Genomic DNA, 16,334 nt, shown 5'->3' on the forward strand with positions numbered 1-16,334 from the left:
GAAATGAGAGTAGTGTTGAACTGCACACAATATTGTTTTAATTCTTACGTGTGAAAAAAAAAAAGTCGTAGTTTCGCCCGAAAGCCGAAGCATCGATTGCAATAGCAAATCAGTAGACAGCTATAGAAAGTAAGGATAGTAGTTTTATCGTCCGTATAAACTTGTAAACATTTGCTTATTAACTATATTAACAAGCATGGTGTCAGCGCCCACAGGCAAACATGAACACATCACACTCGATGAGCGCGGACACGCGATGTCAAACGCTGGCGTGAGGAAGCGCCGCTGCAGCAGCGAGTGAAGTGACTTTCGGGCTGTTGTCTATCGCTTCAACGCAAACTGAGCGCCGAGAACACACAGCACGCACAAAGCTACGAGCCGTCAACGCACCTACACTGCCTAGACTCTGTCCCCAACGCACATCGCTTTCAAGATACGGCCGCGCGACCGCGTGCCGCCCGTGCAGTACGCAGTTGATGCCAGGACAGAGCACGACGCCACCCGCTATCCCTCCTTCCCCTTTCCCCTCGCTGGTGCCTCGAGCGCAACGGAAGGCACGCTTCCTTCCTGCTTTTCTTCCTTGCGCGCGCGAGATTTAGACGCGGTCGTCGGCTCCCCTCGCACGCTTTCACTCACACATACAGCATACGGCGCGCGGCGACAGCGTTGTCGCCCTTGGACTTTATATGGAACATCTATGCGCCAAAAACAAATTTTAGGGCCGCAACGCGTCATAGACACCATCTTAAGATAGCAAATAACGGATCTCAAGGGCCATACTTCTGCTGGCGGAAACCGAAAATACGTCATAGTTGTCACCCCCGGCACTTTGGGCGGCCAATGCCATCGTCAAGCCAAGCAACATGAAGTCAAAATGGCCGCTCGGGCCGGCGCGGGGTGCCAGTTCGCAATGTATGATGCGGGAATGGTCCCACAGTTGCGATGCAACAGCGGGGTTACCAATACATTGGGTTCTATGGGAGCTGTGCCGGGACCGGCATAAAACGACGTAACAGCTGGGAAAACGCAGCACCCGGGAACGTAACAGCGGGGTTCTACTGTAACACTATACGACGCTACAACGCCATCCGTGACGCTTGCTCTTCATTTCCGATGCCTCGCGCTTGTGCGAAACGACACACATCCATGCATCCAGTACTTGGTGTGACATTCCAAGGATGAGTGCTTCGACGAAAACGGAAAACGGGCGCACGTTACAATCGAGGGCGCGTTAGAATCGAGTAAATACGGTAAGCATTTCTTTTTCAAATTTTATTTTCGTGTCGAACCTGCATATAACGCAATCCTCTTTATAAGGAAGTTTTTTGGGAATTTGTCAATTTCATTATATCCAGGTTTAACTGTACTTGCGCATTTGCATGCCTTGTAACTAAAACATATTTTTGAAGTCTTAACAACTTGACAATGTTAGGTACTATTTTTTCGCACAAGAAAATGCTTTGTGGCCTGTTATTTTTGAAGTGTGTTATTTGTAATCTCTCTAATATCTACTGTCTTAACAGTACATTCATATGTTAGCTGCGCGGGTTGAAGTCACAAATAAATGATGTGATTGCAAAATATACTTAGTTCTTGCCGTCATAATACACTCGAACCCAGATATATCGAATCTAAAGGGGATCACAAAAAAGTTTAAGATATAGGTAATTCGATATATATAAAATAAAAATTATATACAAATATTTTCAAGAAAATTTCACTGCTGTTCGTTATACACAATAATTCATCATGTGGGTTCGATATATCCGGGTTCGACTGAACAAGTATCTCTAAAACACGTCAATTTTGAAAGAATGGAGCACATGACGGGCTGCCAGCCTGTCATGTGGTCGTCTCTTCTGAAACTACTACCCTCATCGGGAAAAAAAAAGAAAAAAGCAAAAAGAGCACAAAGGCTCAGTCAATCTCCAGGCTTCTTCAAGATAACGATGAAAAAAATGCTCTATAGTGACTGCAGTATTTGTAAGCGAAATTTCGCTTCGTCTTGTTTAACATATTTCTTCAATTTAGGAGTAAGCCTGTCTTCTCCCAGCCAAACATGACGCTAATTTCAGGCAGCGTGGTGCACCAATTTTGCAAATACTAGCCTACAGCTACCTGCTCCTGACTGTTGAAGTTAGCTTCAAGCTATTCACATGTTAGTTCACAACAACATAGCAAGCTGCGATACAGGCAAGGTACTGTATAATTGCCTTTTAAATAAAATGCGCCATTTCTAAAAATCAAATTTCTTCCAACACTATTTCTATTCAAGTAAAGCAAAGTACAAAACAACCTTGCCCAGTTGTGCATGTCATCTATCCAGCTCACTTATTTTGCCCCTTTGATGACTTGCAGAAAAGCAAAACATATTGATATGTTTTGCAAGAGAATCATTTTTCCTTCACATTTACTGGCATATTAACAGGCACCATTTTTTCCAGCACACCTCGCTGATTCCCAGTTATCGTGCCTTCTCGATATTAGACAGTGTGTGAAAAACAAAAAGCATGGTGTGCGTTTTAAGCCACCATGGACTCCCGCAGGCTGCAACCATTCATTTTTGGCCTCAGTGCTCCTGTCATAGGCCAAGCATGCGCTTGATAAATCCAATCATTCTTCACAAATAAAGGTTGCTGTCTTTAAATGCACTTTGGCATTGTAATGCCGAAAGGTTTCTGGGTCTTCAGAAGTGTAGAATACCATGTTTATAATTACCATGGCAGAGGTATTTATCTATAGGTAGATATTGAAAGATCTGATATTCAGAAAATGGAGAATGAAGAAATGTAATAAATTGGAGAATTTTAGATTAGTCTAATTGGCAAATTTACTGTTTTTGTAGTCTCACTTAAAACCAAGGACTATGTACCCATTCCATTCCAACACCATTCCGGAATTTTAGGCTCCCATTTTATTCCACCTGCTTGAATGGCGCCATAATTCTACTCTCATTCTGGGTGTTCAAAAATGTGTAATGATTCCGAAATCATTTGAACTCCGAAGTTGCCACTTTGCAACTCTGGTGTCTACCTTGTGCATTTGCATGGTACATGTTATTTCGCACTTGCAAATTACGAGTAACCATTGTTGCATTGCCTCCACACAGGCCAACGTGGTGTCATTCCCAACACTGGCCATTTCTTATCAGTAGGAAAGTTTAAATGTACTCTTCTGCGTTGTTTTCATTCATGGCCGAGTGAAACAGAGGGGAAAAAATTGATAATGTGTGTTGACCATCATTTTTATTGAACTGAAGAAGCATTTCATGTTCTGAAACAACTGTTTCAGAAAGCAACCTTACATGCTTATATGACCACCCATAAAATCAAGATAGGCAATACAACAGTAAAGACATACACAAAGCTAGTTCTGCAAAGGCAGAATTACAGTACCAGCACCTCATGGTTACAGCTTAAATTCACACTTTAAAGGGGAAATGGAAGCAGTCATAGAACTAAAAAAGCTAGGGTTCCGTTGAAACGCTGAAACAATCAGTTCAATTACGTTTCAATTAATGTGCCACAGCAGAAAAATAGCAGATTTGAAGCTGCACTGTTGCTTCACCCCATCTTGCACTCAAGAGGTGCGACACATATGCACCTTCCATTCAGGAGTCTGGTTTGTGGGGATCGAGGTGCCTTCCCACACCTCGTCCCCCAGCTCGCGCGTGGCGCTTAGCTCGACCTCCGGGAACCGCCGCCGTAACGGCAACATGACGGACATGGCTAGCGCGCCGGACCTACTTTCCCGCGCAAACCGTGCTTCTCTCCCCCGGAATTGGACTTGCCCCGTGAGAACACGTCACTGGGACGCGCCCTGATTGGCCTCCTGCGCGGCGGCCCCCGGGCACCCTCTCCACCCGAGCTCTCGTCCGCTGAGCGCTTCCTCGCTGCGGCAGATGCTCACAGGCCTGCAATGTGGTTGGTACATGAGACCTTTGTTCTCGCGACTCCTCGTTCTCGCGCTCGGCGGACCGCTACCCAGTTAGCCCTAGCGCAGCGGGTGCGCGTACTCGATCGGTCTAGCGGTGAGCCTTGGCCCGTAAGCGCCGTGACTGTCGCACTGTGCTGTATCTTGGGTGAATAAACCCATGTTTGTTGGCGATCCGACTCCGGAGCCTTCGCTGCGCCGTGTAAGAGAGTCGACGAACCCTGCCGTAGCGCCTTTGTGCGTTGCGGAGTGGAGGAGCGTCGTGCTCTTTCCTGACCGTCACTCGTAGGGTAAGCCCTGTGCAAACCCATCTCCACAGGTTGGAACGCAGTGACACAGCAACAAGTCATGCAGACCTTGTAATGTTTGCTTATTCCTGTGCGAAGTAGTAGTTAGTAGTAGTAGTAACAGCAGTAATCATTGGGCAGAACCACCGGAAGATTATTGTCAAAATCAATTGACAGCTTCCCGGCAGACCTGCTGCCATATGATACTGAGGAGTTATTGGTTAGCTTTATTGATTAATGATATGAGGCGAGTGGGTGCCGTGACGTTGCATTGCCTCCAGGATCCTGCATTACAAACCACATTAAAACTTCCGAGCAAATTTATTGTGCACTGGTATCAGGATTGGCCGACCAAGTAACCACCTTTGATTACACAATCTCCGAAATTGGCTGAGCCTTGATTATGCTGTCTGCGAGACCAGCACAGTTTACTCAGCCAGACATCCATCTACACAAAATAGGAGGAAGAGCCAAAAAAAGTTTCACTTTAATAAATAAGCATGCCAAGAAGATTGCCATTGACCTTATGGGCTCATCCTGACTACATTTAGAGCAGTGCTTGGCTGCACGATCACCAGCAGTTGCAACTACAGATTGCCACCTACTTGCCTCATGATGACTTAGCTACTCAATCAGCTGCTATGGGAAACCTTGTCGCAACTAGTACAACTGTAGCACAACAACAGGCATATTTTGGCAAGCTACTTACTTGAGGATTTCTTCCTCCACTGCTGCCACTCCCTGCGCCTGAGGATTGAGGCTCTTGGCAGTGGCACTCCCAAAGTCGCAGAGTACATAGTGGCCAGAGTCGCTGATTAGAATGTTTTCCACCTGAAATCCCCCATGTAGAAGCGCAATACTGAAGCCACATACCATGCACAATTACACGAAAGGTAGATTTAGGTTGGGTACAAAAAATGTTTAGTGTAGATGCCAAAGAGGAAGAACAGCCTTCTAGAAGGACTTAGTTCCAAGCTATTTTTACACTACAAGGCTCCTATATTTTCTGCAGCTGACAAGAAAACCCCAAAGGATCTAAACAGGAAAGTGATAGAGTTTTGTAACTGAGCTCCTAGCTTTGCCAGAAAAGTATGGCATGGTGATACAAGGAAAGGGGAAGCATAGTATATTAGCAAATTCCCAGCTTGACATGAATGTCTTCAAAGCCAAATTAACATTAAAGGTTGATTAGGCATTGTGCCATTTTAATTATCTTACACATACTGCAGCCCATGAAGGGGCTATGGCAGGAGTGGAAGTACAAGAATGCAATAATTAAGAACACAATACAACAAACAATATAAAAAAGGAAAAAAAAAACTTTAAATAGCTATTGTAAATATACATAAAGGGAAATGGCCAACAGAAAGCAGTCAACAATAAGTAATGAAAACAAAAATGCACTATTGAATAAAAGCTGGGAAAAAAACATCATATGAAAACAAAGAAGGCACAAAATCTAAACAAAAAAGGGGTGACACCAGCAAGACACTTATAACATAGGTGCAAGTTGAATGTGGGTATGTACAGAAAAAAAAAAAATTGTTAATGATTTGTTGGAGCATCAAGAAACATACCAACTGGTAACAGATATCACCACTAAGTGAACCATTCTATCTTTCAACATTCAAGGAAAAGCCATTTACTGTGGTGGTCCAGCTAGTTCGAGAATTGGAGCAATTTTTGGAGCAGGAAAAAAAGCTGTTTTGTAGCAATCTAGGAGCAGCCACATAAGCATTTTGTAGCAGTTCTGTAGCACAAAATTTTGTTTTGGATCAGTTAGAGCAGGAGAAAAGCAAGTGCATGACATTTGGTGCAGCTTATTGCTACTACACAATTTTTAAGTACTTCTTTAGTGCAAATGTACACAAACAAGACAGACTGATGAAACCATTTAGCTCGCATGCCCAGAGCTGAAAACGTTGCAAGCAGACATTATTTGTCTACGTAAATAGCACTTGTAGACAACTGAGAACAGTTGTATGCAATCAGACATAATACAAAAGGGACTAGAAATGCAGAAAAACAATTTTCTGCGACAACAATGCCTAGCCGCGGGCCTGAGGAGTCAACGCTCGATGTGCTTAGTCGTGAATTCCGAAACATCGAGTGCTGAAAGGCTTAATTGCATGTCCGATCGAGGATTCCGTGCACGAAGCTTCGTTGCGAAGTCCGCATCGCCAATGCTCGGAATGCTTAGCCGCGGGTCTGTCCACAAATAGAGGGATCCGCCACGCTACTCCGATGTCCGCGTAGCACCCAAGGCAAAGGTGGCGCTTTGGCGCACTTGGCCTAAGTTCCACTTCGGTGGGCGCAGCAAGGTGCAGACGAGTAGAATTGTAGCAAAATGGAGCAAATGGTGCAGTTGGACCACCACTGCATTTAAAAGTGTCGGCATGTGAAAAGTATGGGTTGAGATTAAGGTCATGGAGAGCGCATGTGTGGGATAGCCGGCTTTGACATAGCCTACGTTCCCATGCTTCTACATCTAAATTCTTTTTTAAAGTGCATGTAGAAAAGAAAGTGGCAAAAATAATCATTATTCAAAATATGAGGCAAAAATTTAATGTTAGAATGAAGAAACTTTAATTATTCAATATCTCTATGTACCGATAGATACTGAAGAGGCAACCAGATGCATGTGATATTCAAGCGACAGCGACAAACGACACAGTGTAGGGCAACCACATGAACGTGACATCACAAAAAAAAAAGTTGACAAATTTCCATTGTTAACCGGATAAATCAAACCATACACTTGTAAAAAAAATCTGACATGCCATGAGGCCAATGTTTCAACTAGAGCGTATAGTTCTAGTTTTAATAAGACATCAGTAAAGATGCATTCCATGTTGCCAGCATGAAATGCTGTGGCACCACCTGGTAGGTAAATATCGAAACACTTTTTCAGCTCTCGGTGGCGTCTCAGGCCTAACAACGCCAAAACAAACTGATCGTAATGACAAAACATTGACAATATTTTGTCCTTAGCTGGCAATGAGACAACGCAAAGACTGACTTTACCATTTATTTCTTCCTGTCACGGCGGAGAGCAAGTAGCAAGAGTGAATATAGATCAAAGCTGGTGAACTGGTTCCTGTCATATTGAGCAATCACACGGTAAAAAGCAGAAGCTACAGCACGAACTTCCTGGCGACAAGCGAAATTTTCTGGCTGGTGAAAAATCGGCAATGCGACAAGCGACAATAAGGAATCGCCCTCCACAGCGTCAAAACCTGTCGCTTGTTGCAGTCACTAGAAAATCGGATGCATGTAGTTTCGCCTTAAAAGGAACGAAGACAAGGCTGCTGAAGGGGGAGGGGGAGTCACGGTCAAACTGCCGGTAAACAAAGTGAATGGCCTTCTGAATGGCTTCAAGTTTCGTAATGTCACCTAGCTTGGGCAGATTCCATACAACTGCATCATATTCTAAAAGATGGGGTTTGCTGAATAAAAGATGACAAATTCTGGATGCACAGCATGTGCCGCACATCCAGCATTTTTCTTTACATGTTAAATAGCAGCACTTCCACACTTGAAGTTTGTGCCAAAAAAAAAAAAAAAAAGCAGCAATGAAGAGAGGGAAGGACCGAAAAATGACTTGCAAAAAACCCCGCTGTTATTCGACTATCGGAGCATGGCCGACCTTTGTTCAAGTTGAGAATACAGATTTGGTGCATGCATTAACCGCACTTTGTTCTATCTGAATCAACAGCATGAAAATGGTCGAAGTACAGACTGACCAGGTCACATGCAAGCAATGTGTGTGCAGCGACGCGCTGTCAATTTTTTTGTGTGTATTCTTTTAATTGTCACTTGGTAAATAATTAAGTCACTTAACTTCTGCCAAATACATTATTTTAGACTTTCGTTTATTTGGACTTGTTAGGCGGCCCCTGCCAAGTCCGAATTATCGGTCGCCTACTGTACTAGTTCCAGAATATGTGCTACGCACCTAGTCTTTTCAGCCTTTTTTTTTTTTTGTCTTTCTAAGAAGCTGCCATGTTTACTTAAAAATCTACATTCCTGAAAACAATATTAAGAGGGTGTATAACATATACTGCCTTCCTACCTGCACATCCTTCTGAATAAATGGAACTTCTGTTTATCGGAACATCTCTGTCCGGTCCCTTGAGATTCTGTTCAACAAGATTCTACTGTACTTTCGCATTTGGGCTGCCGTGGTTCAGTAAAAGTTCTTGAAACTTGCCAAGTTCAGAGTTTGGTTCTCTAATACAGTCGAATCTCGCTAATTCGAACACGCTTAATACGAACTGACGCTGTGGTCCCGTCAAAGTTATGTGTATTCCTATGGGCGAAAACGCCTGGTAATTCGACCGCGCAAGCATTTGTGACGGTTAATTCGAACATACGGCGCACCGACGATGCTCTCAGCAGCGTGCCAAATCATGCGGCGGCGCCTCCGACCGACATTGTTCCGACACTGCCGCAGAGCAAAATTTTAGGAGACCCCCTCAACGCCGCGTGGAGAAAAAGAAAACGAAAAAAAAAAAAAATACAGCGGAAATTTCACTCTCAAATGGCAAGGTCGCCGTTTCACCGTCGCGCCGGAACATGCGTGTACGTGCCAACGTCTCGGCCAACGCAGCGGCGCAGAGGGAAGCAGTAGCGGAGGCCCAGTCCTGCCGACTTCCCAATAATGGCAGAAAACAAAACCTCAGGGAGCAGGCTAAGCTGGCACCGGGCCAGCGGGAGCAGCGGCGCCGGCACAGCGGCGGGCGCACACGGAGACTGTCGAAGGTGGGGGAGCTACGAGGGAGGGTGAGGGGAGCCACCATAAGCCACTGAAGCGACGGCGTTGCCAAGGCCAAATCCGCTTCTCTGCCGCCCTCCTCCCTCACTTTCGACGTTCTCCGCACGCGCCCGTCGCCGTGCCGCCAGCTCCCTGAAGTTTCGTTTTCTGCCGTTATCGGGAAGCAAGCGTTTGCCTGCACGGGCAGTTTCGTGGCCCTCGCTTGCGGTGTGTTTGACCGCCGCATTTCACGACTCGCACTGTTCGTGGATCGTGCATGAATACTTCAAAAATAAGGCCTTCTTTTAATTCGAACTTCTTTTAATTCGAACAAATTTTCGGGCCCCTTCGAGTTCGAATTATCGAGATTCGACTGTAATATAATCTAGTCTTTATCGATTAAAGATTACCTAGGTCTAGGTAAACTTGAAGGCAGCGTCACCAGCTGTTTCTCATTTGTGTTTTCTGGCTTACCTAGCCTCTTCATATGATAAGAGTGACTTTTTTTGGTATTGTATAAGAGTAATTAACCCAGCTCAACTTAATTTTCTCTTTTGTGTCCCTTTATTATGTATTTGAAACATTCTAATAATGAATTTAACACAGTGATATTCAGTACCCCCCCCCCCCCCAATCCAATATAACTTGTCAAATAACCTACACTGGCAAGGAAATAAGTGAGAAAAGCAAAATTGAAAAAAAAAAAGAATTTCACCTGCAAGAGGTGTGCATCAGCAAGAAGACACATAACATGCAGCCACCCTCATTTCTGAAGGCACTTGTACCTTCTAGCACAAAGTGTGTACAATAACAGAACAAGTGCTACGATTTTGCTAATGAGCCTTAACAAGGCCATCATAAGTTGAACCCAACTTTTGCATCTGCAAAGTATAATTTCATGGCTCAGTAAGGGAAGTGCTTATATTGCTATGTTATGGGTTTTCACTGTGCTGCACATTGGTGTTGTGGAGCCTCATGATCTGTAAACCAATCCATGAACCACAACAGCAAAGCAGTAGATAATGTTTTAAAGACTGGTACCTGTAGTAAAAGATGCACTACTACCGTGGACCTGTTCTGCTTGTTTTAAAACTGACCAACTGGCAGAGGGGAGTATCCTCTAAAATGGGGAGGGACAAATCTTTTCACAAAAGCTTGCGTAGCCTACTCGATATTGTAACAACACCCACTGCTCGTCATAAAATGGTAGTTATACCACAAGATAGGTTGCCTGCAAGTTACTGCTTACATGTCATTTGTTAGATGCAAGAACATACTGCCTCTTGTGCACAGATCCTTGGAAAAGTCGCAATTCAAAGCATTAGTCTGCACATTTAGAACTTCTGAAGCCCTACAGATGCAAATTCCCTGTTTTACTTACAGTGGTGTTACTGGCGAACTGAGATTTGGAGCAATTTTTGGAGCAGTTTGGAGCAATTAAATATATATTTCGGAGCACACCGGAACAAATGAATGCCAACTGCTGGGCATGTAAAAGGCACTTTCGAACTCTTAAAATCTACAAGCGCCCTTCCAGAAAGCATTCACTTGCTGTAAAACAATGCTGTTCTGCCTATAAATGCAAAAAAGGGAAGCCTAAATTTTAGTATCCCTTTTATTTAAAAGACAACGAAGCTGTTCACACAGCCTGTTGCAACTCTTTATTTCTAATTTAGTGAAGCTATTGAGATGCTACCTTATACGTCTTCTTAATTCTTTATTGACAGCTGCCAACTTAGCCATATTTTCAGCAATGCTAGAGTTGGCATCAGCCAGCAACACCTTGCCAGGCTAAATGTCATTAATGTTCTTCTGAGCCAGGCCAGCCTTCACAAGCCCCTGGTAAGGATCAAGCACTGCTTTAGATGATTCTCGTAACGTTTTAAGACTCTTCTCAGCAACTGGCTGGTTCATAACTGACGCCGATTGATTGTTCGGACACCAATGATTTTGGACATGCTCGATTATGCAGACTCCTTCGTGGCACCATAAACTAAACGTACAAGGACGAATCAAATTTCGGACACCTTAAAGCTGTGGAGATGGGTTCGCGATTCACCCTACAAGTGACAGTCAGGAAAGGGAACGACGCCCCTTCACTCCGCAATGCACAAACGCACTACGGCAGGGTTAGTCTACTTTCCGACACGGCGCAGAGAAAGCTCTGGAATCAGATCGCCAACAAACACGGGTTTATTAACCCAAGATACAACACTCCGCGACAGTCATGGTGCCAGACAATGACTTTTGCTAAAAAACCTGCCGTCACACGGCTATCGCAGTGGGGTCAACTTCTGGGCCGTACTTTTGTAGCGATGCTTTCCATTCGATTCCATGACGTGCTCACCATCAACCACTCACGGCCACTTGATCCCATTCATAACACCAGTCAAAGCATTGAAAAATGCGTCGATAAAAAATTGCGGGCCTACCATGCTGCGATGGACTTAAGATTCGGTGCATGCATTGATTGTAGTACTTTTCATCTGCCTGTGGCAACAGCATGACAATGGTAGAAATACAGACCGTAGAGGCTTGGGTACATACTCGATAGGGAAACAGCGCAAAAAAACATACAAGGGAGACACACAACCAGCACTGACGCTACCATGACACGTGTGCCCGAGAAATCTTTGAGGCTGCTGCCATTGCAAGGAACGGTGCGTCGTGCGTCAGCACTCGGTCTGTGGCCTTGTCCGAGGCAGAACTAACATATCTCCAGAACCATCATAATTTGCGGGAAATACAAATCTAATCGGTGTCTATTTTTTGCCCATGCGCAGTGATCTACCCTTCTTTACTTTTTTCTTTTTCTTTTGGTATATATGTGTTCCTTTCTGAATAAAGAATTCAGTCAGTCAGCGCTGGTTGTGTGTCTCCCTTCTTGTCTTGTGTGTTTTTGCGCCGTTTCCCTACCCAGTAGAAATACAGACTGACCACATCACAGGCAAGCATGTGTGCGCGCAGCAACGCATTGCAAACCTTATTGGAGGATCACTTCTGGAGATACGTTCACAACATTTTGCGTGACTAGCACCGGACACATTGACGAACAATAGCGTCCCTGTAATAGCCCTGTCACACGGTACATGTAATGTCATTTGCAGTAAATGACATTCCTACCGAATGTCATTGCAGTCTTGCGTTCCCAATCTACACGGGTAAACAAAATGGCATTCGCAATTGATGGCAATGTTCATCGGCAGGCTGCTATAATAACGAAACCTTACAAATCGTGCCTCTTGTTTACATATTTTCACTATATTGTTAGCAATACAATGGTAAATATTGGATGGTTATTTGAAAATATATTACATTTCGTTTTAACATATCGATTTTATAATTTTTTGCCAAGCCACTGTCGTTGAGATTACACAAGTCGCGCGTGAATGAGTTCGGGAAACTCATTCAATGGGCGAATGCCATTCACTACGCCCGTGTAGAAGCAACAAAAATGGCATTAACACGTAATCTCATTCGCTGCGAATGGCATTACACGTGCCGTGTGACGGGTATTACAGTGACAAGAATGCCGTCGCTACTAGACGCCGAGGTGTGCGACGATAGTCACGCGAAATCCCGCGAAAGTGGAAGTATCCGTGAAAGTGGTCATTTGAGAATACAGCATACTTTAGCCACTTGCGGCATAAAGTAACTTCTTTTCTGGCAAACCTAAAATTTCGGACTCCCAATTAATCCGGCTTTTAGCAGTCCCCGTCGAATCTGAATTATTGGTAGGCAACATAATATAACCGGGTGTTCGATTTATTAGGCTGCTTTAGTCATGTGCGCTATGCACGTCTGCAGACCACAATGGCCGCACAAATTTTGCACAGTTGCTAATTTAGGCACACTAAGGCACAAGATTTTTTTTTTTTTATCAGGATGGCGCAGGAAATTTCGTTTGGCACAAGAGTGGGATCTCTGTATTTATTCCATCTGGCCTTGCTCAGTGCTTTGGTTTTGCTAAGAACTTTCAGCTTCAATAAAGGATTAGGTTTTTCCTTATAAGTTATTCAAAGAAGTCAAGAAATGTGCATGACTCCATATTGCAAATGTATGCACCAAGCACGTCATATTTACAATTGTTTCTGCAAATGGCCTCATAGCAAAGTTTCCTTTTCTCATGGCTCATATAAACAGTTCATAGTTCAGTTGAAAAGTTACTTCCCTGAAAAATGTTTTCAATCTCTAGTTTGTTCCATAATTCCTAAAATGCAAAAATACTACCACAGTACACTTCTGAACTAGATGACAGTGACAAGCACGTTGTATGTAGTCACAGTGGCCACATAAAATGTGCTAAGTGCTATTAGGTTTATATTAATTTCCATTTCAACAAAAACTTTTTTTTTACATCTCTGCAACCCTACATAAAAATCCAAGTGCTTTTCATGCTGCAGTAAGGATTCATTTCTTGTTTTCTGCATAGTGTTTTGCATACTATGTGGAATCTCAAACATGCTCTTAGGAGAAAGGAACAACAACACAGATGTGCAAACAATCACAAGGGCATTTATTGATACCAATGCTAGCTAGCCGAATTAGTACCAATAGAACATGCTGACGGGTGCTGCCGAATCAAGGGAGTCCGACTCACCGCGACAGGATATTTAGCGCATTTGTTTGCCCCCCCATGCTGGACACCAATGCCTAATCGTTCTCGTGTACAGTCACGCGAACGGTGGAGCGTTTGAACAATAGTGTTCATCCATCCCGGTGTCTTGCTCCGAAGCCTTTCGCAGGACAGTCCCGCGAAGCGTGGCGCCGAGCACGTGAAACGTCCGCACCACCCAGCCAACCCCACGCCAAAAAGGGAAAGGCCACTCTCCCTTTTGCTCCTGAATAAGCTCAGGTGGTGTTAGCAGCGCAATACTCATGCCATCTCTCATACTATTCTGCAACTACACCGATCGGCTGCAACGCACAGCCACGCAGGGAAGCCAGATCGCAGAAGACGCGAGCCCTTCCGGTAAAACAATATCAGGGGAAGTGTGAGAGTCTAGCATCCCCACAACTAAACTAGTCTGAACACAGTGAAACCTCGCATCCATACTAATCAATGTATGTACAGTGCAGTTATCTATTTACATATATGGCTCGATATATTTATAGGGGGTAAAAAGCTCTTTCCAATGCAGGTATCTGGAATACATCTACAGAACCGGCATTTAATATTTTGGATACCGATGTCTTATAGACAGCTACTTCACAGTCACTAAGGGGCAGCAATAAGGTATTGCACCATTATTATTGCAAAAAACTGGGATGTCAGAAAGTGCTCTCATACATGCAGACAAATGTATTTTGTGTATAGCACATAAAATTAAAGAAAATCAAAATGGGTTTTGGAAAGGTTATTCAATGCTATCACTGCCTCTATTTTTTAAATCCAACCATTATTAATAAAGTTATTGGGACCCATCTCACCTTAAACATGGCTTTCAGCACTTTTTTCAATTTGATTTGCAATACAGTGTCAACAGTGTCAGTAGTCTATTGTCAGTAATGTACAGATATTGTACTTGCATTTCTCCACCTGCAATACTTTAGTGTCATTTTCATACTTTTAGTGCTACAATCTTTCCACCAATTCATTTTCTAATCTCATCTTTTTAAATGGATCAAAGTGATTTTGTAGCTGGCAAGTATGTTTCTCTCTAGACAAAGTATAATACATTAGTTTGCAACCTTTTTATCGTTGTTGTTGTGTAAAGAAATACCAAGCATATTCGTTTTCAACTAGTTTTCTCAACATAACATACACAATGTTTTTTTTAATCGATAACATAGTTTTTAAAACTCAACTGTGACATGTAGCACAATTCTTGAACTAGATTACTCTTGAGGCCGACATTATTTGCCCAAGATATCAAATTAATAATTAAATTGTTGAAGTTTCGCTGATTAACCTTTAAACTAATTAAGTTTATGGCACATATTGCAATTTGCATATAGTAGCTGGTAACTTCAAAAATCATATCCACATGGAACGAATTCTGAGGATGACACCAGTTTTGAGATATGCGTTCTCAAAAGTTGGTGATGAAATGCCTTGGTGTAACAGTAATTTTTTAGCTTCAATGCACAAAAAGGTGTTTTGTTAATAAAGTAACTGAAACAACAGTGCATTAAAGATTATAGAGTTTTACGTGCCGAAACAACGATCTGATTATGAGGCACGCCGTAGCGGGGGACTCTGGAATAATTTGGACCACCTGGGGTTCTTTAACGTGCACCTAAATCTAAGTAGACGGGTATTTTCGCATTTCACCCCCATCGAAATGCGGCCGCCGTTGCCAGAATTTGATCCCGCGACCTCGTACTTAGCAGCCCAACATCATAGCTACTAAGCAACCACGGCGGGTTCAACAGTGCATTCTTATAACAGTTTGACAGTACTTATCAGAAAACTGGTACTGGTTTCAACATCCATTCTAAGTGGATGTGTCTTGTGAAATCACTGGCTCTAATCCACGTATTGCAATATGTGCGCAAGTAATTAGTTGAAAGTTACTGAAATTTTGTTAATTAGTTAATTATGCATGTTGATTTCTAGGGTAACTAACGTCTGCTTCAAGTAATCCAGCTACATGAGTGGATTTCTGCTTTATGCCACAGCCAATTTTTCAAAATTCTGTTAATGTTAAAAAAATGGTATATACAGCACCAGTGTATAGAACTGAATGAAAGAATTGAATGATAGATCTGAACTGTAAATAATTTACTTGTGCTAAACCACTACTGCAATTTTACAGAAGGAGGGCCTCCACAATTATTTCCATGTACGCACGTGAGCAAAAGTATACGGACCAGGGATTGCGCGATAAAGCCGATTTTTTCAACTGCCTGCGAATGCAACTTGAAATTGAGGACTTCCGTCCAATCTTGACATTGCGAATTTTCCAGTGTACTCGTTAATTTCAGTTTATGCATGTTAATTACGAAGAAATTTAGTTTTTCCGGCGACCCTGTGGTCCGTATACTTTTGCTCACGGGTGTACATCTATGCTGCAGGGCAAGCTGCCCCTTCACCCCCCTCCCTGAAAAAAAAAAAAAAAGTTCACTGTCACCACTATGATCCATATTCAACAGAGCTCCAAATTAACATTAGCACACCTTGAATTTCATTAATTATATGATGCAGCACCATGTCAAGCAATTTTGGAAATTAATCAGTGCACAATGCTAGAATTATTACAAACATACTTGTGTCAGACTAGAGGACAACTAACACTATGCACTGACTTGTTCCAAACTCGTTTACAGAATATTCAAGGCAAACAGAAAAAAAAAAATTACAGGAGTAGGCTGGAGCAGCCTAAAGATGTAGACGTTAACCTCGCCAGCTTGAAAGTTCG

The 16,334-nt window shown here is 43.2% G+C and overlaps 1 protein-coding gene across 4 annotated transcripts in view; it reads right to left on the bottom strand.

Annotated features, from left to right (window-relative positions):
- Positions 1-16,334, bottom strand: part of LOC119436817 (AP2-associated protein kinase 1-like) — a 120,323-nt gene that overhangs the window by 88,063 nt on the left and 15,926 nt on the right. For all 4 annotated transcript variants that reach the window (XM_049660000.1, XM_049659998.1, XM_049659999.1 and 1 more), the window contains exon 5: positions 4,930-5,051. In XM_049660000.1, the coding sequence (XP_049515957.1) occupies positions 4,930-5,051 (122 nt within the window). The remainder of the gene's footprint in view (positions 1-4,929; positions 5,052-16,334) is intronic.

Source organism: Dermacentor silvarum, chromosome 1, assembly GCF_013339745.2.
Source record: "Dermacentor silvarum isolate Dsil-2018 chromosome 1, BIME_Dsil_1.4, whole genome shotgun sequence".
Lineage (NCBI taxonomy): Eukaryota > Metazoa > Arthropoda > Arachnida > Ixodida > Ixodidae > Dermacentor > Dermacentor silvarum.